The sequence below is a fragment of the Haliotis asinina genome, chromosome 6, assembly GCF_037392515.1.
Source record: "Haliotis asinina isolate JCU_RB_2024 chromosome 6, JCU_Hal_asi_v2, whole genome shotgun sequence".
Taxonomy (NCBI): domain Eukaryota; kingdom Metazoa; phylum Mollusca; class Gastropoda; order Lepetellida; family Haliotidae; genus Haliotis; species Haliotis asinina.
The window spans coordinates 12555664-12582804 of record NC_090285.1 but is presented as its reverse complement, the minus strand read 5'-3'; the positions used below and the strand labels follow the sequence as shown (position 1 = coordinate 12582804).

At 38.5% G+C, this 27141-nt stretch overlaps 1 protein-coding gene across 4 annotated transcripts in view; it reads left to right on the top strand.

Annotated features, from left to right (window-relative positions):
- The first annotated feature begins 4678 nt into the window (after positions 1-4678).
- The window catches only part of LOC137287453 (acetyl-CoA carboxylase-like), a 59740-nt gene continuing 37277 nt past the window's right edge, over positions 4679-27141 (top strand). The window contains exons 1-7 of one of the 4 annotated variants that reach the window (XM_067819760.1): positions 4679-4750; positions 9033-9271; positions 21047-21170; positions 22017-22155; positions 23673-23782; positions 24374-24455; positions 25254-25573. In XM_067819760.1, the coding sequence (XP_067675861.1) occupies positions 9060-9271; positions 21047-21170; positions 22017-22155; positions 23673-23782; positions 24374-24455; positions 25254-25573 (987 nt within the window). In that variant the 5' untranslated portion in view covers positions 4679-4750; positions 9033-9059. Of the gene's footprint in view, positions 4751-6805; positions 6881-9032; positions 9272-12828; positions 13062-21046; positions 21171-22016; positions 22156-23672; positions 23783-24373; positions 24456-25253; positions 25574-27141 lie in introns of those variants that run through there. The other 3 variants (XM_067819758.1, XM_067819759.1, XM_067819761.1) reach the window with 3 other exon arrangements.

The following is a 27141-nucleotide window of genomic DNA, read 5'->3' as shown; positions in this document are numbered from 1 at the left end:
TCATATGTGTAACTGGGGGCTGCCTTTTTGCTGCTCAGGACCAGTTACTTCCCACTCGCAATATCCTAAATGTGATTATAAAAGAAAACATCAGCATAGAAATTTATATCGAATGTGCAATGAATTTACAGAGAATGTCCAACACCTTGTCAGTGGATGCCTTTCCTTGGCACAACCAGCATTTGTTACAAGACACGATAACATGGCTCGCTGCTTTTACTACCGTCTCCGACATGCCTGTGACTTTGACCCCGAGGTCCATCCATGGTACCTCCCTGAACATGTCCAGGGCGTCCTGGAAAACGATGCTTTTAATCTTCTGTGGAATAGACCAATATACAGCCTGAGACGAATTCCAGCCAGCAAAACCTGATCTTGTCCTTTTTCACTTTGACTACGAGGTCCATCCATGATATGACCTTGAGGCTTCTTTAACGAAGCAACCTTTACTAACCTTAACTCCCATTCTTTAACATTGCACAAGGGCTACCTTAGTGGCTTACGATCACTTCAGAGCTTTGTGAATAGAGACCCTGAACATGTCGAGCGCGTCATGGAAAATGATGCTTTTAACTTTCTCTGGAACAGGCCATACACAACATGAGACGAATCCCTGCGAAAAAAAACGATCTTTACCTTTTTGACAAAGCCAATGATTTTTTTTCACGTCACTGAATTTTCTGTTCCTTTTAACAGCAACGTGATTGGCAAGATTCAGGACAAACATGCTAGATGTGCAGACCTCTCCTTTGAAATGTCTCGCTTGCATCCCAAGTACACTGTCGTCAGGCTCCCCATTGTTCTCATTGCCCTTGGTTTGGTACCTCTTGATCTCATGGCGCAGATCAGGAGAGTCCCCGGCTTCTCCGCCGGAAGCACGTCCCTTCTGACACTCTGGGTAATGCAGAAGGTTGCTATGTTGGGAGTCTACATATTCCAAGAGAATTCTCATTCGCTGTCTGGGCTGCGTGTAGAGGGGCCCTGATCTGAGGATGAGCCTTGCGAGCCTGATTGTGCCAGGGTCACCCGAACCCTCTCTGCTGCATACTACGTTTAATCTGTAAACATAATAATAATGTATTTATCAAGCGCCTAATATCCACCGTACAGATGCACAGTGACTTGTTACAATATTGGGGAAGAAATAGTTCATTTCACCTCTACAGAAAGACAACCGTGAAGAGGGGAGTCTTTTGCAGAGATTTAGAAGTTTTAAGAAGTCTTGCCAGCATAATTACTGAATTAGATATCTAGATGCATAGAATCTAACAGAATGTGGGGGATTGAAGTGTCTGTGTCAACTAACAATCCCTTATACATACTGTCAGATTATCTTTCCCCTTGCAAATCAAAAGAAACCTGCCTGGGATAAAACAAAAATAAACGGATCTATAAAAGATTACATTTTTGCTGTTTCACACTACTTATGGGTAGACAATCTTTAGACGCCAAATCCCACTAAAACTGACTCTGAATACTGAATAACATGCATGGCACAGACAAGAAGCTGTTCTGGTCGCTACTGAGAATAGGAAGTAGTAACAGACAACTGAATATGCTCAGTGTCGATGTTTACACGCCTTGCTAATATACCCAATAGTTTCATAGACTTGGGCATAATACTTTGTGCCTGGAAACATGAAGTCGCAGCAGCTATCTAGAAGGGAGTTGGGAAGCCAAAGGTTTCAACTGACTCATACAAGGGTGTGTCACACTTTTTAGAATCTTCAAATTATCTCAAACCATTACAGACAGGAGGGTACAACCGTTTGAAGAATGCAGAACACATCCAAATACACACCAAAGTGGATTTCAAAAAGGTCTATCCTTAACTCATGCATCATTTTGTAGCCAGGGGGTAGCTGGTCACTACACAGAGCAAAGTGGTTCATTGACAGCCATGATTCTGGACAGAACAAAAGCCTTCGCATAGCGGGTTGCTATGGAAACTGCATGACATGAAGATGCAAGAACCTATTTGGAGGTCAAGATCTAACTGCTACGAAGGTTTTGGCTTGTGAATGGTAAAAAATCCTACTGGTTTAATCTAGAGAGTGGTGTCCAACAGGGCGGAGTTGTATCTGTAAATGCCTTTTGGTGTTTTATTAGTGACCTGTTCCAGGTCCCGAACGTGACTGAAACCAAACATCATGGTATTGAGTTGATCAGTAAATTCAACTCCTGGAAGAGAACCATGGCGGCCAGCTCAAACCTAAAATCAACCTCAAAAGCACTAATCAAATATGGATTTCATTCAAACGCCCTAAATCCGCTAACCAGTCTAAACCTCTTTCAGTTCATATGTTTACCCAAATCCCTATACGGATGTAAGCTTTGGTCTGGTCTGAGTAAGGGTGAGGTCCCAGCAATAGAGCCTGCACAGAGGTTCACGATGAATCACAAGGACTTCACAGATGCACATGCAAGAACTGACATATGCAACGCTCTCCTTCCTGTAGAAGCATGTATGGACAAGCAAAAAGGTCTTTTCTTTGGGAGACCTTTGTCATACAAAAAGTCAGTATATATCGCCTCGGTTATTTCTCACTCTGTTGCATTCCCTGAGATATGACTTCATACTAGATATTCGTCGACTTCTTCATGGGTGTAAGTTGCAGGAACACTACCAATCATTTTTAGCAACAGAAGTATTCATGACGCATATGTTCGGGAAGAGAGTTAAAGTCACTGTCAAGCAACATAAAGACCAACAGTGAGTGACCAGAATGGATGAAGATCACGACATGAAGCACTTCAAGCTCATTCACCCCTATATCCAACTTCACATAGCCTGCTTATCGAGTTATCTGTTCTTGCAACCCTTGTGCAGAGAGAGGTCGTCCAGCTGTGTTCGTGTTGGCGACCTGGCAAAGTCAAAGGACAATGCAAAGTGTGTCAGGATGACTACAACGATCTTCTAGTGCACACTGTGTGCTCCTTTGCCGTTTTGCCTGTGTTTTGGCCAAACTAAATGCAATTTTAAGAAAGAGCATTTAAGAAGTCTTTGCATGTCCTTATGGTAAGTACAGATTGCAAAATCTATTTTTAAATTTATGTTTGTGGTAAATCCAAAGTCTTAGGTTTGACTAAACTGTCAGTGATGACAAATACAGCATACATCTTTGCACCAGATATGTCATCAAAAGAAAAGAAAAAAATGTTCTGGAAACATGGTCGAGACAGACGTGCAACGTCGGGGTATCTACAAGCAACAATCACACAATGAGACATTGGGATGAAACATTTGCTCATGTTTGGATTCATACTTGTTTATTGAGTAAGGTAACAACAATCTGTATGGTTAACAAAACTTACACTTCAATTTCATCAACATTATAAATCGTTTTATGATCTTAAGTAATGATTCTGCGAGTAATATTCGTATTACATAACAGCAATAGAAATTTACGTTAGGCCTTTTTCTTTTTTAAAGAGGCAAATCCGACAGAGGCACGTTCACATGCAGAAATTCAAACGAGTACTAACACGTACACACTTTTTGGTGACTCTGGGGTTTCCCATGTAACGTCATAGACCATTCTAAGTGTCAATCAAGCGTAATATTCAGAACATATTTTTAAAAATACGTTACTATAGTGACCCTTCTAATTATGCGTTGACGCTGAATTGAATTGTAGACCGACAAATAACCAATGTTCCTATATCGCTTCACAGAAATGTCACAATATCATCACTGTCACGTATGACTGCGTTCTTAAAAAAACAAAACAACAACGAATATTTCTGGTCTGTGTTCAACCTGTATGTTTCGTAGAGATAGCATACCTGCTATGTATCATTCCATGCACTAAAAAACACACTTTCTAGTTTTTAGTTATTGGTAATACAATCTGACATAACGTGCGTAAATTACACACGTGCTGTCGACAATTGATTTTCAAATCGCTTACGTTGCAATTTTGTATGTTTCGCACATGCGTTTTGTATGGTGGCTGATTCGTAGTTTTGGATGGGTTGTTTTTTCTTTCTTCACAAACAGCTCCTATTTGCTTTCAAAACTTAAAAAGGTCCATTCGACTATAGTCGTGTGGACATGTCTCTGGCAGTTTTTCGTGACGTCTGCGTCACTCACCGATACTGACTTCAAAATAAAGGAAATAATCAGGATCACGTAATACAAATATCAGCTGGAATTTTCTGATGCTGTTATTGACAAATCACCGATAAATGTGAATTCGTGGGTACTGAAAATGATCAAACTTCATACATATTTACATTTTTTAACTCAAAGACTATTTAACATCGCTGCATATTCACTGCCGCATTAGCAGCTACTGTGCGTAAAAATGATTTGACACAGTGCACATCGTACGATGTTATTTCACATCCCGCACCCCATTCCACCCATGCAAACCCATCCAAACGTAGCTGGGCCCCGCATGTGAATAAGCAACGTTTCAAGCTCACGCCATATCGGACGAAGATACTATTTCCCACAAAGAACATTCCATATTGGGTGGAATATTTTAGCAACGAAACAATTTACTTAAGTATTTATGTCATACGTACATTGTAGTACTAATACAGTACCACATCTACTAAAGAAATATTTACGACCAATGCATGTTGCACACACATTGTTCTTTTAATAATAACAAATATATAAATGACATGAGTCGGCATACATGATGCTCCGCATTTACCGGAAGGGAAAGATCGTTTTGACAACAAACTCTGGTGCACATGTTTCTCGTGTACTTAATACATTTAAGCGTTGCGACTGAGAAAGGTAATGCACCATGAATTCACATTCATTGTACATTTTTAGAATTGTATGCTTATCTGTCTTTAGGCAGTTAAGTTAAAAATGCGGTTTTAGTTTAAGGACAAATTTACAAATTACATGCCGGTTGCCCGGTTGTCTAGAAACTTTTGGGTCCATAAGATGAAATAAACGCACGTTACAAACATATATGGCATGGTTTTTAACTGAACCCTCCGAGAATTACATTTAACCAAAAGAAATTATATACTCGGAATATATTGCTATAGTCAGAATCAGCATAGTTGCATAGACTCTTTACAAAAGCGCAAATGTGGGCGTGACCATTTCAAATGATATCTAGCGGTTCTTCAATTACCCCCCCCCCCCCCCCCCCCCCCCCCCGCCAAATATTCGAATAGATTTCACACAAATATTGAGTTCATCAAAGTTTAATGGCAGTTGTCAGGTCCTTTTAAGTAGACTGCATATTTTCTGTTTTTGCCAGTAGTAGAGAGACTGCCATTATATATATATATATATACTCATTGTTGATGCATGATGGCACAAAAGTCTCAGGTGCCGTTTTTCAATTGCAGTAGGCACCCACTTGCCTTTATTGTGGTACAGCCACAGTTTTTAGGCACCAAGTAACTGATTACGTTTCCAACATGCCATAATGATTATGTTCCAATTAAATGTAACAGCTGTGCTCATGATTATTGTCATCATTATTCTTATGTATGAACATGGAGTATTTTCTGTTTCATATTTTTCAACGCTATATCTCACTTAAAGTTTTATATTACCTATCAAGGGCACAAAGTTGTGTTCTGTGTGAACAGTCCTTAATCCACATATTCGTTCATAGTGTAATTAATTTACTATTACACTTGTCACAAATAGAGGCTACATATAAACTCATTCAGTATCAGTCCAAGTTTTTACAAACATGCAACACACAAATGCATGAACATTGCAATTAAAGTGCATCTAATTTTAAAGTGACATCTTACCTGATTAAGCAATAATGATCATGTTCATTTGTAACAGTGGTCAGGTGAAATTGACCTTTTAATATTCAGGTTAGAATTGATCTTCAGTAACCCATGCTTGTTGTAAAAGGCGACTAATAGGATTGGATGGTCGGACTCCCGGACTTGGTTGACATGTCATTTTATTCCAGATTTGATTACTTAAAGACTGCCGTCATATAGCTGGAATATTGATGAGTTCAGCATAAAGCTAAACTCGCGCTCATTGGTAGTTGAAATCAGTGATGAACAGAAAGGCCATTTCTGGTGTTCCCCCCTCTCCCACCACCAGCCCTTGCCCCCTCCTTGGAAAACCACTCACTCACAGAATCACTCAGTCACTCAGTGGCTGGAATATTGCTGATTGAGGTGATAACTCTCCATTATTAACAGTCTGCAGTCGTATGTGTATGGTTATTGACAGTTACGTTTAAAGAAATCTGAGGGCAAAAAAATCACCATGTCCAGAGGGACACACAATCTTATTCATTGTACCCACAACACGACTGTGACCTAGTAAAATATTTGATTGTTTCTTTCTCAGCACTTATGGGCATCATTTCATTCTTAAGTCAACATCAATAATTCATTCCAGGCTCTCGGGAAATTATCAGAAGGGACACTAGAATTTCACAGGACCCTCATTTTACCCCCAAGGACCTTCAAAAAATAAAATGTCAGTTTAATTTCAGTGAAATATACAATTAGTGCCAGTTCTTGTGCTACTTAATTACTGCATGGCTATAGTAGACTGCTTAATGGTGAAGTAGCCGGTGGTTTTGATGGGCCATTAGAAGTACGGAACATAAAGACTGTTTGGATGGGTGTCATTTATGTATTATGTTCCATTGAAATATGACACATGGAAAGGGGCAAAATTATTTAAAAATTTGAATGGCTGATATTAATATATATTGTTTATTGCCCATCCCTTTAAAAGGTTCATTCAGACAGCCCTTTTCAGTCAGTTGTTTGTTGGTGTGGGGAGAAGATTTATCAATATCACAGGAAGGTGTCAGGTTACTGATTCCAGTTCTGTACTTGCTGGGCTGCTGTGTGGGAGAGACAGGATAGTGCTGTTGCCTTCTGGTTCATGTACAAGGTATATCAGTGGTTGACACAGGTTGGTGGTTTACCTCACTAATTGTCAAGGTTTCAATATGATTTAAATAATCATGCAGATAACATACTGGTATCAAAATGGGTGATATGAGAGCTTTTCAGTGGGGCAGTGATTTTTCTTATCAGTTGTGAGGGCTTCTAATTGAATGCCTTGAGATTGACATTTGGATTGTTGCTTTTTATTCAGACCTTTACCCTATTATCCTGACTAGTCAGTATGATCATTTCAGAGTGAGTGAGTGAGTCTAGTTTTTATCATTCCATCCATTTATCCTTTCTTCTTACATTCTTTGAGGTTGGTGATTTGAAGTGTTTGCTGCAGACCCACTGGTTTGATTTCACACATATGTATGATTAGTTTAGCCTGTTGCTTGTGTTCCCAGTCATTGTATTGCTTAAAAGCAACATACGACCTTACTCATTTTCTGTAGTGTGTGAAGCACATTTCTGGGCTTGGTATTGCTGGAATATCACTAAAAGTGTCGTAAGACCAAACTCACTCATATTCAGAAGTGACAGAGTAAGAAATTAAGGAAGTGCCTGGTGTCATCAAGATTTTCTGTTGTGTCCCTTTGAATCTTTCATTTGTGCTAGAGTGTGACAGCTTCAGGATCACATGACGATCACAGGCAGCGAATAGTTTATTCACTAGTATGATCATGTGATAAGACTATTTTGGGCTGATGGTGGTGTATGATCTTCCATTGATAAATGTACGTTATAACTTTGAATGAGATGTCAAGAAGATTAACTTTATATATCTTTATTTTATTTATGATAAACCTGTTTCATTTACTGAATGTTATAATGCTACTGTGGCCATACTGACAAAATACATCAGTTATGATACAAATCTATATCTGCTGTATTATCTAGTGATAAATATCTGGGCCTGTTAGTTGATACTAGGTTGATAAGCTTTACCAGAAATGTGCAGTGTAGAAAACCTGGTAAACATCTTATATTGCGAATGAAATACTAAAACTGTATTGTATGAGCATTTGTTGAGTAGAATACATATTTTTACCACTATATATGGTATTTATGACGTAGAAATAATTATTTTTTCAGAAACTATTCTTAAGATAATGGGGTAGTCTAGTGGTTGAAGGATTTGTCTCGCCGAAGAGAGTTTGGACCCATGTTCGTTTCCCAACATGGGAACAATGTGTAAATCCCATTTCTGGTATCCCCTTCCATAAAACTAAACTCGCTCACTTAAAATAATGGATGTGTAAAACAATTTCACTGACTGGAAAATATTTAGTTTCACATGTGAATGCATATTTTTGAATGAGTCATGAAGTGCCAAATGACCTGTTGGTGTGTTTGTTGTCATGTTTTTAGCAACACAGAGGAAAATAAGTGTCTGTGTCTACTGTGAATCAATCATCAGTTAGATATGGAAAAGGCTTTATGTTGATATATGGTAGTTGAAAAGTAGACCCTGTTTCTGACTTTAGCTGCATATGTATCTTATCATGAGGCCAACTGTTTCGGATTGGTTGATTTTACTGATAAGAATCTTTGTTATTGTGTGAAGACACTGTAAATACTCTATTTATCACTGTTAGAAGTGTTTGTGCATGTTTCCTCAGACAAATAACATTGAACCATCTTTTTCGGTCAGTCTGTGTCCTTGAAATATGAAGTGGTATGAACCTAACCTCAGCCGCAGTCCTTTGATATAGATAAGTCTGTTGAGCGTACTCGTGTTGTGATCTAACTGTATTGTCTTCTTAACCGTTAGCTTGTGGGATCATGATACAGACCATGACCCTCTTTCCCTGGGATTGTAGGTGTCGTAGTGACTCATTTTGAAGTCAGTCAGTGAATGAACGATGTTTAAGGCCACTGTCAGTCAAATTGAGGCCATCACAGGCTGTTAGTGACTTATTGAGTACCTACCCATGATGTTGCTGGAATATTGCTAAAGGGGGCGTAAGACCATATGCACTCCTTCAACTCAACTATATACTCAACGAAAAAACTTAGTGACCACCCAGTTTTCAATGTTAAAGTGTAAGCTGTTCATGTTGTGATCCGTATGATACTTAAATACTGAATATGCCATGAATGCCATGTTTGTGAAGACTAGTCATGAACACTACGGCAAACATGATTACATTGTAACAGTCTGTGTCTGTTGACAGACAGAGGACCAAGAAGGGCCCTCCAATATGGCTGAGGATGGTAAAGACAAGGTGACCTTTGATGTAGGAGATGATGATGCCGGATCTTCAGTAGATGAACAAGAGCAACCGGAGTCTGAGAGAAGGGATTCTGTTTCGGAAATTATAAGAAGGAAGCCGTCTGGGGGTGATGACACCCGTGACTCTGACTCCTCTTTCTTCTCAAGCCCCGAGGCACAGAGTCCCAGAGCCCAGATGAGGTGAGTGTTATCTTGTTGCATGCCAGGTACATGGCAGGTTTAGTCTAAGGTGAATTTGATGTGTAGTGTTGCTTCCTTTAGTTGTGCTAGAAAACTCTTGACCTGGATGTCCAATTAAGCATGACAGGATATGCCATCTTACAGATAATAATTATTTATTTTTTCCTTTGGATTTATTAGTCATGACAAGTTGACTGTTTGAAGAACTGATGTGTTAAGTCCTGGTTCAAAAAGATGCCCCAAACAGTTGCTTTAATCTTTCATTTCCAATTTTTGAGGGGGTGGTTGCGTTGCCCAGTGGTTTGCTGGTATTGTTGAATATGTGGGTTCAACTGTCTTCATGGATACAATGTGTGAGGCTTACATCTGGTGTTACCCAAACATGATAATAAGTGGCTGAGCGTGGAGTCAAATTAATCTCATTTGCTCTCTCCTATGTCTGTTACAAAAACAAATGTCAGCAGTATAGTGAAAACTTCAAATACCTTAATGATCACTAGGGTTGTGAAAGTTGTAGTTCTCCATATTGGATGTAGGTGTTCCTCTAGCACTGCTTGCTGGCTGATAATCAGTCACGTCAGAGGCAAATGTTATGAATTCTGAAACTGAAGGTAACAGTCTTCATATGTCTGACACCCTGCACCTGTTTACATGTCCATCGTTATGTGAGAACAAATGTCTGCCACATTTCATTTCAGTGAAGATCTTCAACGGTAAATAGTTTTGTGTTATGTTAAGATTGATAGTTGTTGTTATCGGTTGAATTGTCGACAGTTTTAATTGTTTGATTTCTTGTGTATGATTAGCAATGCTCTTGAGGACCAAGGATATATTATGGACCCAACAAACCATTGCTTTTCACGAGGGGCAATAAATGTGAATAGGCCCCAAGTCTATGGTTATAAGAGGTGCTTTAATCAGGGAAACTGATCATGTCATTAGACATCCAGATGTTGTTATTTTTGTTTCTCTATTTCCTGACAATCGTGAAGATCTCTGTTGGAACTGATCTTCAGTAACCCATGCCGGCCGTAACAGAGGACTAGCAGTATTGGTTGGTCAGGCACACTGACTGTGTTGACACATGTCATCATGTCCCAGCTGCGTAGGTCGATGCTCATGATACTGATCACTAGATTATCTGGTCTGGTCTCAGTTATTTACAGACCTCCCCATATTGCTATGAAATATTGCTGAAGGGTTGTAAAACTATCTCACTCAGTCAGTGATATGCTGAGACAAAAGGATCACTGCTGACAGTGATTGCCTGGTCCAGATGTGATTGCCAACGATCTTGCATAATATTAAGAAAATTGCTGTTTGCTTTGTTAACCAACATAAAAAAGGCAACCAAAAAACCACATTGGAACTGTGATTTAACCAATACTTACTCCTCACTGTATGAAAACCAAACACATGAGCAATAACTGTGGTTTTATGTCAGATCAATGCATCTGAATATTGATAGTCATGATATTGATCACTGGATTGTCTGGCCCATACCTCATTATTTAGAGACCCCAATATGTAGCTGGAATATGGCTGAGTGTGAGGAAACGACAACATATTGTTTGACAGAAATTATCAAAAGTCCTGGCACAAAGACATGAATGGTCTGGCATATATTGGAATACAATTATTAACCTATAGTGGATCCAGCTGGTTGAAAGGTAACTGATACTGGAGTGTATTTTTTACGAGTAGCTGAAATGAAAGTGTAACTGCAGTTATTGCCAACTGTTGCTCTGAGTTCAGAGTTCAGCTGGAGTCAGAAATAATTCTCAGATTATATTTGTAACACAGTGCAATTGACGTGTGCAGAGTTTGTCTATATTTAATTGAAAACTGATCAACAAAGTTTGAAACTCTTCCCTTTGTCCAGAATAAGGACCTTAACAACCCTATCACTAATCAAAATACTAGGGATGGTTTATAGGTAACTGTATTATCCAGTAGAAAGTGAATTAAAAGGCTTAGAGTTCATTGTCTAACCAGGGTCTTCGGACCCTAGAGCATTTTAATTCCAACTAGTACCCTATTGTTACACCCCAACCCCTTAGCTACTTCTTATTTCACATGCATAATCGTCTGCACATTTATTCCATCAACCAGTAGGCAGTAGCTGCCCTTTGGTGTAATGTTTTCATGCAAAACCAAAATGTTTTGGAAATTAACTCCGTTTATAATGAGATATATTGCATCATACATTGTTACTGATGGATGACTCGTGTCTGGAGATAAAATTCTCTTTTATAAGATTGTAAAATCTTTTACAGAGTATGTATTCAGCCAAACAATGACAGATGTTTTTGAAGTGAAAACCCATAATGCACCCATAGCTCTATTCCACGCCCCTAACACTGTTAAAACATTGGTTCGTTATGCCAGAGGCATGGGTTTGATTCCCCTTAATGTGTGAAACCCATTGTGATCGTGCTGGAATACTGGTAAAACTGGCTTAAAACATTACTGACTCCCCCAGTTTGATGAGTGAGTGAGCGAGTTGAGTTTTAAGCTGCACTCAGCAATATTCCAGCTATATGGCGGCGTTATGTAAATATTCGAGTCTGAACCAGAAAGTCAAGTGATCAACAGCATGAGCATCGATCTGCACACTTGGGAACTGATGATGTGTCAACCAAGTCAGCGAGCCTGACTACCCGATACTGTTAGTCGCCTCTTACAACAAGCATAGTCGCTGCATTTTTGTAAATTTTGAAGATAGCAGTCATACTCACTTGGTTGACACATGTCATCATATCCCAGCTGCATAGATCAATGCTCATGCTGTTGATCACTGGACTGCCTAGTTCAGGTTTGGTAGTTTACAGACCACCATCATCTAGCTGGACTATTCCTGAGTGCACATCAAACAACAAACAAATTGTTAAGAACTGTTCTGGAATTGCAAACATGTTCTGTAGTATAGTTATGAATAGGACTTCATAATTCTTTAATGTCATTATTCTCGGTGCCATGAGATATTACCCATTCTAATATGAATTAATCCAGTGATCTGAACATGTCTTAGTGCTATGAACAGGACAGGTGGGTACACACGTTGGCATTGAATTTCAACAAAGGAGAACTATGCAATGATTATATGGCCTGATTGTGACGATATTAATAGAAGTGTAAGGCTTGACATTCACATCGTACCTGCGAGTGAAATCTACTGTGGAGCTGTTACTTTGTGTTGACTGTTGTGTGTTTAAGAGGGCACCTGGGGATGGATATGGCTCTAGATGCTATGTTGAGGCATGTGGAGGCCATGTGTGTAACATGTGAAATAAACAAGTGATACATGGAAGGTGTCCCATCAACAGCTGTGATTTGTGTGTCAGACTTGGGATCATCTCAAAGGTATCCTGTACCAATTTACAAAAAAAACATCTCTATTATTGACTTGATGTAGTTATCAGTCATATAAATATAATTACTTGTTAATTTCCTCTTATGGCAGATATGTGATGCCAAGAATTAACCTGCTTTTACAAGTAGTAAGCTATATAGTAAAGTTGGTTTTGACATGCCCCCTCCACTTGAGACTCCATGTCATAACAGTAGACATGGAACAGGATGTCAGAAGACACAAGCTAGGGTACATGACTATATGTTTACAGTCATGTAGGTGTAGCCTTGGATACTGCATGGTTTGGTGGCTGTAGTTTTACAGTAAAAGGAAGTCAGTATAAATCATTACAACCCGAGGAGGTTACCTCGTTCAACATTGAGACATGGACAAGTTTACCTCTCCCAGAAGCTTAATACAGGATCACTATGCTCCCAGGTATATAGCACTCCCAGCATCATATTTGAGATGTAATTAATTACATTAAGAAATATTTTTTGTATTCAGTTATTTCATTCCATCTGTAGCTGAAAATATCTTTTTGACTTGAATACGTCCTGCTTAACGTTTACGAATTTGACTACTTAACTATTGTTAGTAGTAGGGAATATGTATTCCGATGGTATTCATTGTTAAGATAAGTCATCATATAAATAGTATTTGATATTTTTTTTTTTTTTAAATGAAGTTTGCGTCACTTCATTGTGTCTGACCATAAATACACAGTCAAATAAGTTGTCACGTTCATTTCTATACTGAAATATTGTGGTATCTCAATCTATAAATGACTATATATGAGGTATTTTTATATATTTTGTTCTATTTCAAGCTGAATAGCTTTCCCTTTATACACATAAAAGTCTTTTGTCTTGATAGTAGGTGTCTTACTTTCCATCTTTTCATAATTGCAGACCATATCCATTGCGGAATAAGTCTAATTGGTTGTTCGGTTACAGTTTGTTTTATTGCACTAAACAAAACTCACATTGTTTACAGAGAACTAGAACTGTCAGTTGAAAAAATGAAAGCAACAGGTGGTCGTGACATTATGTTTGTGTTGATTGTGAATAGACATTGAATGTTTCCCATTTGGCCAATTGTAATTGTGAACTCTGATTTGATATTTCAGGGGTTAAAAATGTTTTCAAACTCTGGACACGGGTCCAGTAAACTTTCAAAATCCACTTGACCAAGTATTCCTAAATTTCACTTGACCACAAATAACAGCTTCGTCTCTTTTGCAAATAATCTTTATCAGTTATATACAAGAGAACAGCTAATAACTTCTGAACAGTTTTTAATCAATAAAAGATCAGTTTATGATCAGTTAATGTATCAAATTTATATGTATATATTAAATATGATATTTTGCTTCTTTTCAGCTGTCAAGTTAGCATACACTTCTCAAGGGGTATTGTCCAAACAAAAAATACATGTTAGTTGGTAGCAATTTGCAATTTACATTTTCATTTTGTCATCAAAATACATATATCAAAACATTTCAGGAGTTTGGCACTACTGTTACCATGATAAAATTTAATGTGGATGTTGACTGACTGGAGAATTTCACTTGACCCCGGCGTCAGGCAGTGTTTTTTTCAACTGCTCTGTTACCCTGCTGTGTTTTTAAGGTTTATAGCAATATTGTGATTGAAAGAATCATGCTAACCTTGAACTGAAAAGGTGAAAATAATTTCAACAAAATAATATAGGGAAATATAGATCATCAATCAAGAACATTTCAATTTATGCATTAAATATCAGTTTTCTTATTTCATGATATAAAATATCTGTCAAGTTATTTATTGTCCATGAGGAATGGTGCAGTAGGTTTAGTGGTTGACATGTTTGCTAGTCACACTGAAGACCCGGGTTTGATTCCCCACACAGGTACTGTGTGAAGTCCATTACTGGTGTCCCGCGTCATGATATTGTGGAAATATTTCTAAAAGCAGAGTAAAATCATACTTGCTGACACACTCACTCTGGAGAACATCAAAATAAGCATTGAAAAAGACAGGCGTAAAACCCAACTCACTCGCTCACTTACATGTTGTCTATTACTGTCAAGATACTTGTATACAGTATGTACATGTTGTTGTCAGTGCTCCTGATGCTTGCCATGTCGACATATGGTATCAATGACAATTCGTCAAATACAGACAGGTTGCAAATTGTAACCATAGCAAATATTTAGACATTATTACTATAAACTTGTCAGCAGCAAATGGATTTGCTTCAGTACTACATTTTCATTGGCTGATAATTTGCTCAAATTCTCTCAACTCCTTATGTTTGTATTAGTTTGGAACCAAAATCTTAATATTTGGAATGATGGCAGTGCAGTATCACATCTGCAGATTAAGTGAGGATTTATGGTGGATATTTAATCAATAAATAAAAGAAGTTTTAACATCACATCCATTTTGTCTCTACTAAAAGTAATGACACATAAGTACATTTAATTATTTATATGCCTTCAGATGACAAGTAGTACTAAGATTTTTGAAAAAAAGGAAAACGAGTAGTTTTCTCTTGGTTTGAGTGCATGTCACACATCCGTCAAAAATGGACACGGTAGTCATTAACATGTCATCACGACCTGATGTTGTGAATTGTTGCTCATTATATCAGTCACTGCTTTTATCTGACTTTTTACAGACTGATGTCATTTAGCTGGTGATTCATGAAGATCGGTGTTAGAATTAGTTCAGACTTGATTAATTACTGAATATTGCTGAGGGCAGCATTAAACAACAAACAAACATCGCTGGAGAGTTTTAAACAATAATATAAGAAAACCCTTGGAAAGAGGATCCTGGCCTGTGTTGTGTGTCTACATGCTGATAGCTGAAGAAACAACATTGTTTCAACATCAGTAAACTGGGCAGAGTTATCTACTCTTTCTTACCACAATCATAATTAGGTTATTGACAAATTTTACTAAGTAGCAAAGTATTGTGTGGAGTGTTTTGTAGTGGGGATATCTGATAAGATTTGCCGATGTAATATACATTTTATTCCTGATATCTCACATTTATGATACAGAAACACATAATAATATCTTATCAGTATTTAGAATTAAGTATAAATGAAGAGCTAAAGATAACTTTTAGGGTCATTGAGGTATGTACTTGCTTGTGTTCATCTCAAGTGGGTATCCTAAATTATTTGAGTAACCAAATAAGTTGTACCCACCACACTCAAACTAATTTGTGATGTTTGTCTTTTTCCATTAATTTTAAAAATATAGTAAAGTTAAAATGTTATTTATATTGGATCTGTAGTATGAAAACTGATAAAAAAGACCTCAAGTTACTTAGTTCATATGTTGAAATAGAACGTCTCAATATACCTCAGTTTATCAAAGATTTGACATTTTTGTGTGTACACATGAAAGATCAAATTAACCAAGTATTTTTTACAAAAATTCAAGCCCACTTGTACTCAAAAAACTTAACTGAGTTCATGTATATTTGGGTAATATATGAGATAAGCAGCTTATCTCTACCTCTATAAATGTGTGTAACAGCTGATAGAAATGGGGTGGATATAAAGAGTTTTTAAACCATGTTTGCAACATAGGATCATTAATGCATTAATTGTTTTTGCAAAATATGTGCTGAGTTGTGATGTCCCCATATTGCTGGAATATGCATAAAAGCAGCATAAAACCCAATTCCCACCCACTCATGTGAAGTTACTAAGTTTTGTAGAAGACCCTATGATATAGTCTGTCTCACAGTCCCTGAACCACATTATTTTGCTTAATGCCAAACCTTTTCTGCAGTGCTAAAACCTTAAATTAAAAAGTCTAGATTTTCTCAGGTTCTGAATCTCTGGTCTCCTTGAGTCTCCTTTTCAATTAGAATTGGTTTGTTTGTTACTGTCAGAATCATATATATTCTGTACTAAGCCTTAGTCTACCTACAATAAGACATCTGGATTTTTATCACATTGTGATACAGGGTTTATCGCATGGGTCATGGCAAGATAACACTGTATATACACTGTGATAGACATAGATATAACATTCTTATGTAACTCAGAAACTGTGGGTTTATGGGCAGTTGTCTGTAGCAGTATTTCAGCAGTACTACAGCAGGGTACATAGTTATGAAAATACCACACATTTGCCATTAAAAGTGATGTGACCCGTAAAGGTCCAGCTACCCTACCCCAGAAAGTTTTGGAAATATGCCTGTATGTTCATTCCAAGTTGAAATGAACCTTAAACTTTGGTTCTGATAATTATATTTTACTGTGAATAGAAAAAAATCCCCTTTCAAAGAGTTATGAATACACATTACTGATTGAAAACAGGTAAAATGTGAAACAGTGTATTCAGGATTACTGTGAGTATTTCGTGTGCTGATTGACCTGGCTGTGGGTTCGAATCTTGGATGGGATTTCTCTACTTATCGTTCTAGAAGATGAAGAGATAAAGAATGCCATGGTATTGCTGGTATAGTGATATATATATATATATATATATATATATATATATATATATATATATATATATATATATATATATATATATATATATATATATATATATATATATATATATATATATATATCTATATCTATATATATCTATATATATATCTATATATATATCTATATATCTATATGTATGTATGTATGTATGTATGTATGTATGTATGTATGTTTGTATGTATGTATGTATGTATGTATGTATATGTATTAATAATTTGAGGTGTATTGCACTTTTTGTGCCTTGAGGCAGTATAAATGACTGTCCTCTTGTATTGGCTGTCTTGATGGTGAAAAAACATTTTCTAGAGCATGTACATGTTAGGCCACACATTTTCTAACTTAGTGTTATGCTGATTCTCAAAAGAAACCTATGTGTGAAAAAAAATGAAAAGGCAATATCGTGAATGAAAGAAAAGCAATGTTGCTCTGTGATAACAAACCCAAAATATGTAAAAAAAAATTAATAACATCTAGCATTGACTTACGTGAGTTGTAGAGCTTTCACTTTTCGTAATGGGACCCTGTTGGTTTCTCATATCTTCACGTTAGCCTGAAGTATCAATATGACATCTACATCATCATAAAGTAGATGATAAACAACCATACTGTCGTCACAAGCTCGGAATCTACCAGGACATGTTGAAATGTACCGGTCTCCGAGACACCATACTATGTATACAGTGTGATAGGGCTAGTAGTTCTGACGGTGTCTTAGGGTTAGAAGTACTGAAGGTAAGTTTCAGAGAAATTTACAATATGTGTATGGTCAGTGTTGGTCAGTGGTCAACACTTTCTTCCCAATAGGCAGGGTGATGATAGGCTGCCAGCTGCATGCTGCTGGGGTAAAGGTTAAGGTTGTGAACTGGTGGATCAAAAATTTCTGTTTCTGGGACTGAGTTCATAGTAAGATAAATGGCTGGAGGGATCTTTCTGTCAGGGGTAAACGTGTGAATATGAATGTATGTACCAAATTGTGTTTTCATGTCAGATAGTACAACACTGATATAGAAATGTCAAAAGTTAAAGTTTAAGATTTATTTTTCCACAAGCATTGATATATTTGATAGCCATACCAAAGGCTTTGTTGTAGCAAAAATTTGTTCATTGAAAGTTTTCAGTTTTTAACATCAGTGTCTCCTGTGTAAGTGATATATCTGTGCAGATTTATGACAGAAGGATAACTGATGTAATTCAAATATACTGATTGTGACGTCATAATTAGACAGTGGCATGGCAGTAATTCTCAGTTGTGATGAAATTCTGTTTTAGCAGTTTAATGACTCCAAGAAGGTAGTGCTTGATCTAAGTGAAATGATTTCTGCAACCATATTTTAAAGGATAAATTGTATAACTGTATTACTAATAATTATTTGTGAGAAGGTGATGAAATGTTTGTTAAATGTTACTTTCTTTTTTAATTTCTGAAGTTTACCAGTTTGAAAGTTTGTTTGCTTGTTGCTTTTGTGTACTAAGTGCTACTCAACTCTGATAGGGATATTTCAGTGTCTAGGGCCAGGTTTGACAGCGTTCATAGCACTGAGATGATCATAACTCCCACACTTTAACACTGACATAGTGCTACAATCTCTTTGAGGAAGAGGGCTCTGGTGAATACTGTCTTTGACTGATGGTTTGACGTTGCCAGAGGATATTAGTTATTGCCTTGGAAACAATACCATTTTAGTTTTGGTTTGCTTTCTGCAAAAATGTTTTGTTAGCAATCAAGTCTGAATTAGACAATCCAGTGACAGAATAATGAAGTCATAATCTCCAAAGTACATGTGGCTAAAGAATAATAATGTAAAACAATATTTTTGGATATGGAACACCATCTTCTCATCAATGCCACTTTACACAGTATCATTACTAATTGCAAAGATATCACATTTCTTCATGGTAGAATGGAGATAGTATGCAATGTTATCTGGGCTAGTGTACCTGTATCTTAAATGTACTAAACTTAACATTGGAAACATCATGCCCCAATAGTCAAACTTGCCATGATTCATTGTACAGAGGTTAGGTATGCAAGCAATATAAGATCCCGGGTTTGAACCCTGTTTCACAACATTTGTCATTTTTGGTTTTTAGCCCCATACCCATGCTATTGGCTTTCGGCAAGGTGGTTTTCAATGAGGCTTCTTTAGTTCTGGCTGTCTTTTCTGTTTAACTGACATAATGTGGGTTAGAATTCATATTCAACAACCCATGCGTGTTGCAACAAGGAACTAATGGAATCGGACGATCAGACTTGCACCCTTGATTGACATATGTCATTGCATCCCAATTTCATCCCATTGCTGCTCAAGCTGATGATCACTGGATTGTCAGGTCCAGACTAAGTTATAGCTGGAATACTACTTAGTGCGGTGTTAAACAACAACCTACCAAACACATACCCGGCTAGTCACTCAGTATTTTTATTGATACCAGAGTTCATTGTGTCAAAGCAGAATAAGACTGGGCCCTTGTCTTGAAATGATTGTAGCCCTAAGAATTCTTAACTTTGATGATCCGTAGCCAGTGTGTTAAAAGTGGGCTGAAGAAGTTCATCAGGATTGCAATGTTTTGAGAAAAGCTAGTCAAATTTGTGGTATACAGTAAAGAAGTTCCCATCGATATACGCATCTTAGACTACCCATCAAATTAGCTTAGACGCACCCAAAGCACTCACTTTTTGTTATGCACATATATATTGTTACATCAAAGTTGAATTTATCCACTAACTTTGGGGAACCAACAACAAACCTTATGCAAATGAAATGCACAAAAATCATGCATAAAATTTGCTGAAAAGCATGTGCAAATATCTCAAAAGAAACAGCTGCATTTTGATGTAAAGGTTTGTTAAGAATTCATCAACTGTCACTGCTGTTTCACAATACATCAGTTCATGTGTGAACAGTAGCTTAAAGAGTATGAAATATTTTGCTAAATCTAGTTGAGAACAGCTGACGAAGTAAGTGGCTACCTTTGCACTATTGAGTCTAAACTTTTAATGAGTAGTATATAAGGTGGAATCAGCATTACATACTGTGTTTCAGTATGTAGCTAGGTCAGATGTTCATTGTACCAGGCTAATGCTGAAAACACAGTATGTTTGTCACAATTAATGTTAAAAACATGTATCAAAGCTAGATAATACTAATGACCTGTTACCATGGTTACCTTCATTTCATGTTATGTGAGTCCATAATGCCATGTTCCCCTTGTTAACTTGGCTTATACTTTAATGAGTGTTATTGATTTGTATTGCCTATCATGTCAGTGGTATGAAATTCTTCAAAGATAATACTTTCATCTCCCCATGCTTGTGTTTGGATGATAAGATTGTTATCTAGAGGGATTTAGAAGGCTGAATAAGGCAAGTTATAGTGTAGTGAATGCCTGCATTTTTTCTAACTGAAGGTCACAGTTTGTTTCTTCAAGGGTTGTATTGTCAATTGTTTATTGATAACATGGAGGGGAATTTAGTAGTGACTGATATACATTGGTCGATTATTCAATACAGTGGCAAACATTGATAAACTTTAGCTCCTTGTTGTTGTAGGATGGGTGTGGTTATGGTGTATATACGTGACACTGAAGGTTTACATTTGTCAGAACGTACTCATATTCCCCTCTTGCAGTGTGCATGTGTCTGCTCATGCTGAGAAGTAAATATTGTTTGTCGTGGGAGATATTCTACTCACTGGGTATTGGTTAAGTCTTTGATCTGCTAAGAACATTACTTTCTTAATCCACATTGCTAGTTATTGCCATGCTGACTTGAAACTTGTCACGTATTTGCTGTTAGTTGTGTTGTGTGATTTGGATATTGTCCAGCTGGTATTGTTTGGAATTTGAGGTTGTGGTGATGAGGTTGTTGTGAGGGTGGGACGCTGAGGGTAAAACACTGTTGACAATGCTGCTGTTTTCAGGCATACAATGTCTGGGATCACTCTGGACACGACTCGGGGGAAGAGGCAGTATTTGAAAGACTTCTGTGTTGCCACGCCGGAGGAGTATGTGAAGCGCTTTGGTGGAAACCGAGTCATAAACAAGGTGAGTTTCTTTAGTTTGGTATTTGTGGGAGGGTTAGGTCCCCACTTACTTCTCCCTGCAACACCACTATTTCACCTCTCTGCACCCGAGCACCTCGATGCTCTAGCTTCCCATCTCTTCCATCCATTGTATCCCCTTCCCTCCCTTATCCTCTTCCTCTCCCCATCCCCTCTTCCCCTCTCTTCCCCCTCCCATCTTCCTCTCTCCTCCTTCCTTTCTCCTCTCCCTTCCCCTCTTTCCTTTCTCCCATCCTCTCACTCCCTTTCCCCTCCACCTTCCTATCCCCCTCCTACTCCCTTTCTTCTTCCATCTCCTCCCTCTTCCCTCCTCTCCCTTCCCCTCTTTCCTTCCTCCTCTCCCTTCCCTTCCACCCTCCCTCTTCCATCCTCCCTCTTCCCTCCTCTCCCTTCCTTCCCTTCCTTCTTTCCTCTTCTCCCTTCCCCTCCTCTCTCTTTCTCTCATCGCTCCTTTCCCCCCTCTCTCTCCTTCCCTCTTACATCCCCATCTTCTTTCTCTCCCTCCTCCTCCCTCCCCTTCCTTTCCCTCTCCCATCTTCCTCCTTCACTTCAACCTCCTTTTGCCCCTACATCCTCCCTCCCCTCCTCTCCCTTTCCCTTTTTCCTCCCCTCCTCTCTCTCCCCTCCGTATTTCCACTGCCTGCTGCTATTTCCTTTCTTTCCCTCTTTCCCTTCATTCTCCCCCTCCCCTCCCTCCCCATCACCAGTACAAGTTTTCTTTCCTCTCTCCCAGGATTCTTGTGCAAAATTTGCTTCTTGTCCTTGTTGTCTTGTTCTTGTTGTATTGTTGCTAATTGCGGCTGTAAAATGTCTGGCATCTGTTCTGTAGGTTCTGATTGCCAACAATGGTATTGCTGCTGTCAAGTGCATGCGATCTGTACGAAGATGGGCATACGAGATGTTCCGGAATGAGCGGGCCATCCGCTTTGTTGTAATGGTAACTCCAGAAGATCTCAAGGCGAATGCTGGTATGTATACTTCTTATCCTGTGTAGGTCTTACTCAACCTCTCAATGATATTAAATAAGAATAGTAATGTAACAATATAATGAGATACTGTATGACGTTGTGTTAATAGGATAGCATGCATTATTTTACAACTTGGGCACCATAATCCGACAGTATGGATTATGTCTCTATATTGATCATATAACTTGATCATTAATAATTTCACCAATAGATGCAATGCTTAGACTAGCACTAAATCCCCGAATATATACTGAACAACAAAAGACTTGCACTTTATTTTCTTAGTCAAATTTTCAAATAGAAGACCTAAGCATGAGCGATTACTTTTATGATATTTAATTTTTTTTCAAACTTGTCACCTTTTATGGCAAGCATGGGTTGCTGAAGGCCTATTCTAGGCCGGACCTTCACGGGTCATCACTGTATGGAGGTGTCATGAATAAAACAAGGTTTCTGCTGCATATCCATTTACTATGGTGCCCAAGTACTTGAGCCTGTTTGTATTATTGGTACATTGAACATCATTTGGTATGGTGGGCGAGCTGGCTAAGGCGCCAGGCTAGTGATCCAGCGAGGTTGAGGTGTCGGGATCGAGCCCACCTGTGACCGGGTGTAAAAACCTTGGAGTCAACTTTGTGTGCAGACTCTTTCAGTGTTGTCACAACCCCTAGTGTACAGTACACAATCCTGTGCACTTAAAAGAACCCACAAATCCGTTGGTATATGACCAGATGGTGGCCACATGAACACGTGCATACACCTAGTTGCGGGTACAGCAACGTGCAGTAAACTTGGACAAAGTGCTGTGACTATGTGTTCCAGTCCACCCAGCTGTCAAATGGGTACCTCGTTAGGATGAGAGAGCCACAATAAACTCGGTGCGCCTAGTGGCAGCAAGAGTTGTATACTCCCCAGGGAGTTGAGATTGAAATACGATGTGCTGTTGAGATTGACATCCGGTGATCGAGGGAAAATACCTAGCGCCTAGCAGTTTGATTTGTGCGCTATACAAGAACACTTATAATAATAATGATAATAATAATAATAATAATAATAATAATAATAATAATAATTTCAGTATTCTGTCTGACATTCCTTGAATCACATTATTTTCCTATATGCCTAGCCTTCCCAACAATAGTAAAGCCCTAAATAAAGCAAGTCTAGATTTTCCCAGGTTCAGGAATCTCCAAACTCAATGGAGCTCCTTTTCAGTTTAAATTAGTTTATTTCCTAATATCAAAATTATATACTGAACAGCAAAAGAAACACTATGCTTGTTGTAAGAGGCAACTAATGGGATCGGGTGGTCAGGCTTGCGGAGTTGGTTGACACATCATCAGTTCCCAAGTGCGCAGATCGATCCTCATGCTGTTGATCACTGGATTGTCTGTTCCAGATTTGATTGTTTACAGACCACTGCCATATAGTTGTAATACTGATGGGTGCGGCATAAAACTAAACTCACTCACTCATGACACCTACATACAGTGCTAATAGTTAATGTATCATTCCAGAATACATCCGTATGGCTGACCAGTACATACCTGTGTCTGGCGGTACCAACAACAACAATTACGCCAACGTGGAACTCATCCTCGACATCTCGAAGAGAACACAGGTTCAGGTGAGGCCAGGGGCAATAGTCTCCGAGCCAGGGAGCAGAAATATCCTGACTGATCAAAGTAACAGAATGCATATGAGCATACGTTTTAGTGAGAAAATTTGGATGACATGACAGCAAAGTTTGATCAATTCTAAAATCGAATTATAGAGTTTTCCTTTGTCGTACAGAGCTATGGGTCCGGAAGATGCCTAATTACCACTATTGGGGTCATTACATCTGGTAAGGTAATGAAATGGTTAAGTCTGAAATATAACTTACTGTACTGGGCCTTGATTTTCAAAGTTCGCTTAGCGTTAAGGTAGTTGTAAGTGCCATACATTAACATTAACTTATGAATATCTTAGCGATAAGAGAACTGAAAAAATTTAGGCCCTGTATTGTCAGATTCCTTCACTTACAGGAACTTCATTTCTTGTCAAGAGCTGTTGCAAGGGCAATTATTATGATTATTTCGGTATGCAGTGTGCCATGATTTCTGCTTCAGTTGCATACATTTGTACATACTACATGCACATTAAAACCCAGGGACCAACTCTGGTTGTTTTTTCCCAAAGTGTTTGAAATTTCTAATCAACTGATTCTGTTCTCTAGGCTGTGTGGGCTGGATGGGGCCATGCCTCTGAAAATCCCAAGTTGCCAGACTTGCTTCACAAAAATGGGATCGCATTCATAGGTAGGTTTGTCTGCTTTGTGTCTATAGTGCCAGGTGTACATGTTTGTGTTGAATTACAATTAATTCACAGTTGATGAAGGGGCGGTGGGGTAACCTAGTGGTTAAAGTGTTCACTCACGGATGTTGCTGAAACAGGGTAAAACCACACTCACTCACAGCAGATGATGAATGCTTTATAACTCACAGTCCGATAAATTTATTCATAATATTTTCACAAGTGCATTGCCAAGATGAGGTCAGAAAGCAAGGGAGTCTAAGGGTCCTACAAATTAATTCATTTCATATCAGAACCGTGAAGGTCTACCCGGGGTAGAATAGGCCGGCCTTCAGCAACCCATGCTTGTCATAAAAGGCGACTATGCTTTTCGTAAGAGGCGACTAATGAGATCGGGTGATAAGGCTAGCTGACTTGGTTGACTCATGTCATCGGTTCTCAGTTGCGCAGATTGATGCTCATGTTGTTGGTCACTGGATTGTCTAGTCCAGACTGTTCAGACTGCTGCCATATAGCTGGAATATTGCTGAGTGCGGCGTAAAACTAAACTCACTCACTCACTCATTTCATATCAGAATATGGAATACGGAATATTTGGTTAAGGTAGTGTGAACATGTTAGTTCATCACACAGTAATCCTAAATAATCATATATATTTACAGTACTCTCTTTAAACTGTATGATTAATGCATCAATTGTTTATCATTCAGTCATCTTACTAGACTCAAACTCACTTTCAGCCCTAACGACTTGCAATGAAATCTTTTGACCATCTTGCTGATATAAATGTATGTATGTGACAGGTCCCCCTGAAATGGCTATGTGGTCACTGGGAGACAAGATCGCCTCCTCCATTGTGGCCCAGACGGCTGGAGTTCCCACTCTACCCTGGAGTGGCTCAGGTGTGATGCTGAAGATTGGGGACAAGGACATGTCCAAGGTCAAGCAGGTGGTTGTACCCAATGACCTCTACAAGAAGGGCTGCACACCAGACGTGGAGTCAGGGCTCAAGTCAGCCAATGACATCGGCTTCCCTGTTATGATCAAGGCTTCAGAGGGTGGTGGAGGCAAGGGCATCAGGAGAGTTGACAATGCAGATGATTTCCCCAATCTCTTCAGACAGGTGAGTCGAGATGCCAACCTCTACTAATTTTTCATAGTTGTTACAAATTTTAGCATCAAACTACAGGTACAGTTGCACCAGAATTTCTCTGAAATTCATTAAAATTAGGATATACAGACCCAAAACGAGTCTAGTGGGTTTGATTCCCCACTTGGGTACAATGAGTTAAGCCATTTCTGGTGTTTCTTGCCATGATGTTACTGGAATATTGCTGAAAGTGGTGTAAAACCAAATTCAGTATGTTAATCAGTCAATCTTGTTTCCCCCGGCCATTATATTGCTGGAATATTGCTAAAAGCAATGTAAAACCAAACCCACTCACTTTCAGAATTTAGATGATTACTGATTTTATGATCAAACTACTAATTCTGATCCTTGGAACTACCATTTGCACCACTTTTGGATTGGCATCTCTGAGTGAGATGCAGTTTTATCACTTTGAGTTGTCTCAGGGCTCCTCGGGTTATTGTAGGGTTTATTCAGATTGTAAGGATGTGTTATCATATTATGGGAGCATAGCTGAAGTAATGTCAACTGCACACATTAACCTTGGTGAAACCCACAGGCAGGACTTTGGTGCCAGCAAACACAGGCTCATAATCTGGATGAAAATTGGTTTCAAGCTATAATTAGATCACCTTGATTTCATCTGTGTCAAGATTTCCACATACAGTGGAAGCTGTCTTACTCGGACCCTAAGTAACTCGGTTTTCTATATGATTCAGACTGTATTGCTGGTCCCAGCAGTTATCATTACATATAGGCTAACTAATTTGGACTTCATGTAACTCGGATTTTGGACTGAAATCTCCACCATTAAAGGTACTTTACACTGATAACATCGCTAATTAACTCGGACTAGCGGGACTGCCTGAGGCGGAAGTGCTTTGTATTATCTGATTACCAACTTCAGACGGATTATAAGGTGTGATGATAACCAATTAACAAAAGGAATTAACAAAGAAGTTCAGCAAGCTGACACGTGTCATTTTGATGGTATGCGATTTTGTTATAAAAAGACGATATTCCAGTAGTTTCTCATCAGTGACAAAATTGCCTGACTCAATGATACGATGTATTTGTTGATTTCTGTTGAGAAGATTGAATCACATGCGTTTCCATACAAGGGCGTTACCCTGCAAAATAGCGAGTAACACAGAAACATGGTACGTCACTTCTAGCGCTCGTGCTTACAGACAAGACATGAAATGAGTGTTGCATTGGAAACCACCGGACAACAGCATTCTAACAATAAATTATTTATGATAGATGAGGTGATATTTATTGACGGAATTACAGTTTTGATAATCTACTGATATGCAATAATGTCCATGATCATCTTTTGCGCTATTACCCCGAAAACACGTTACACCACGTATCTCCTGATCAAGGGAGCTAACTCTTGACTCTCACAGTCCAATTCGGACTCCTCGTAATTTGGACACAAAAGTCGGTCCCAGTCGAGTCTGAATTAGACAGCTTCCACTGTAGTTTTAATGACTCCGAATGTTGTTGTCTATACACCCCCTGCCCATTATACCCATGAAATTTAAGAATCATTTTATAAG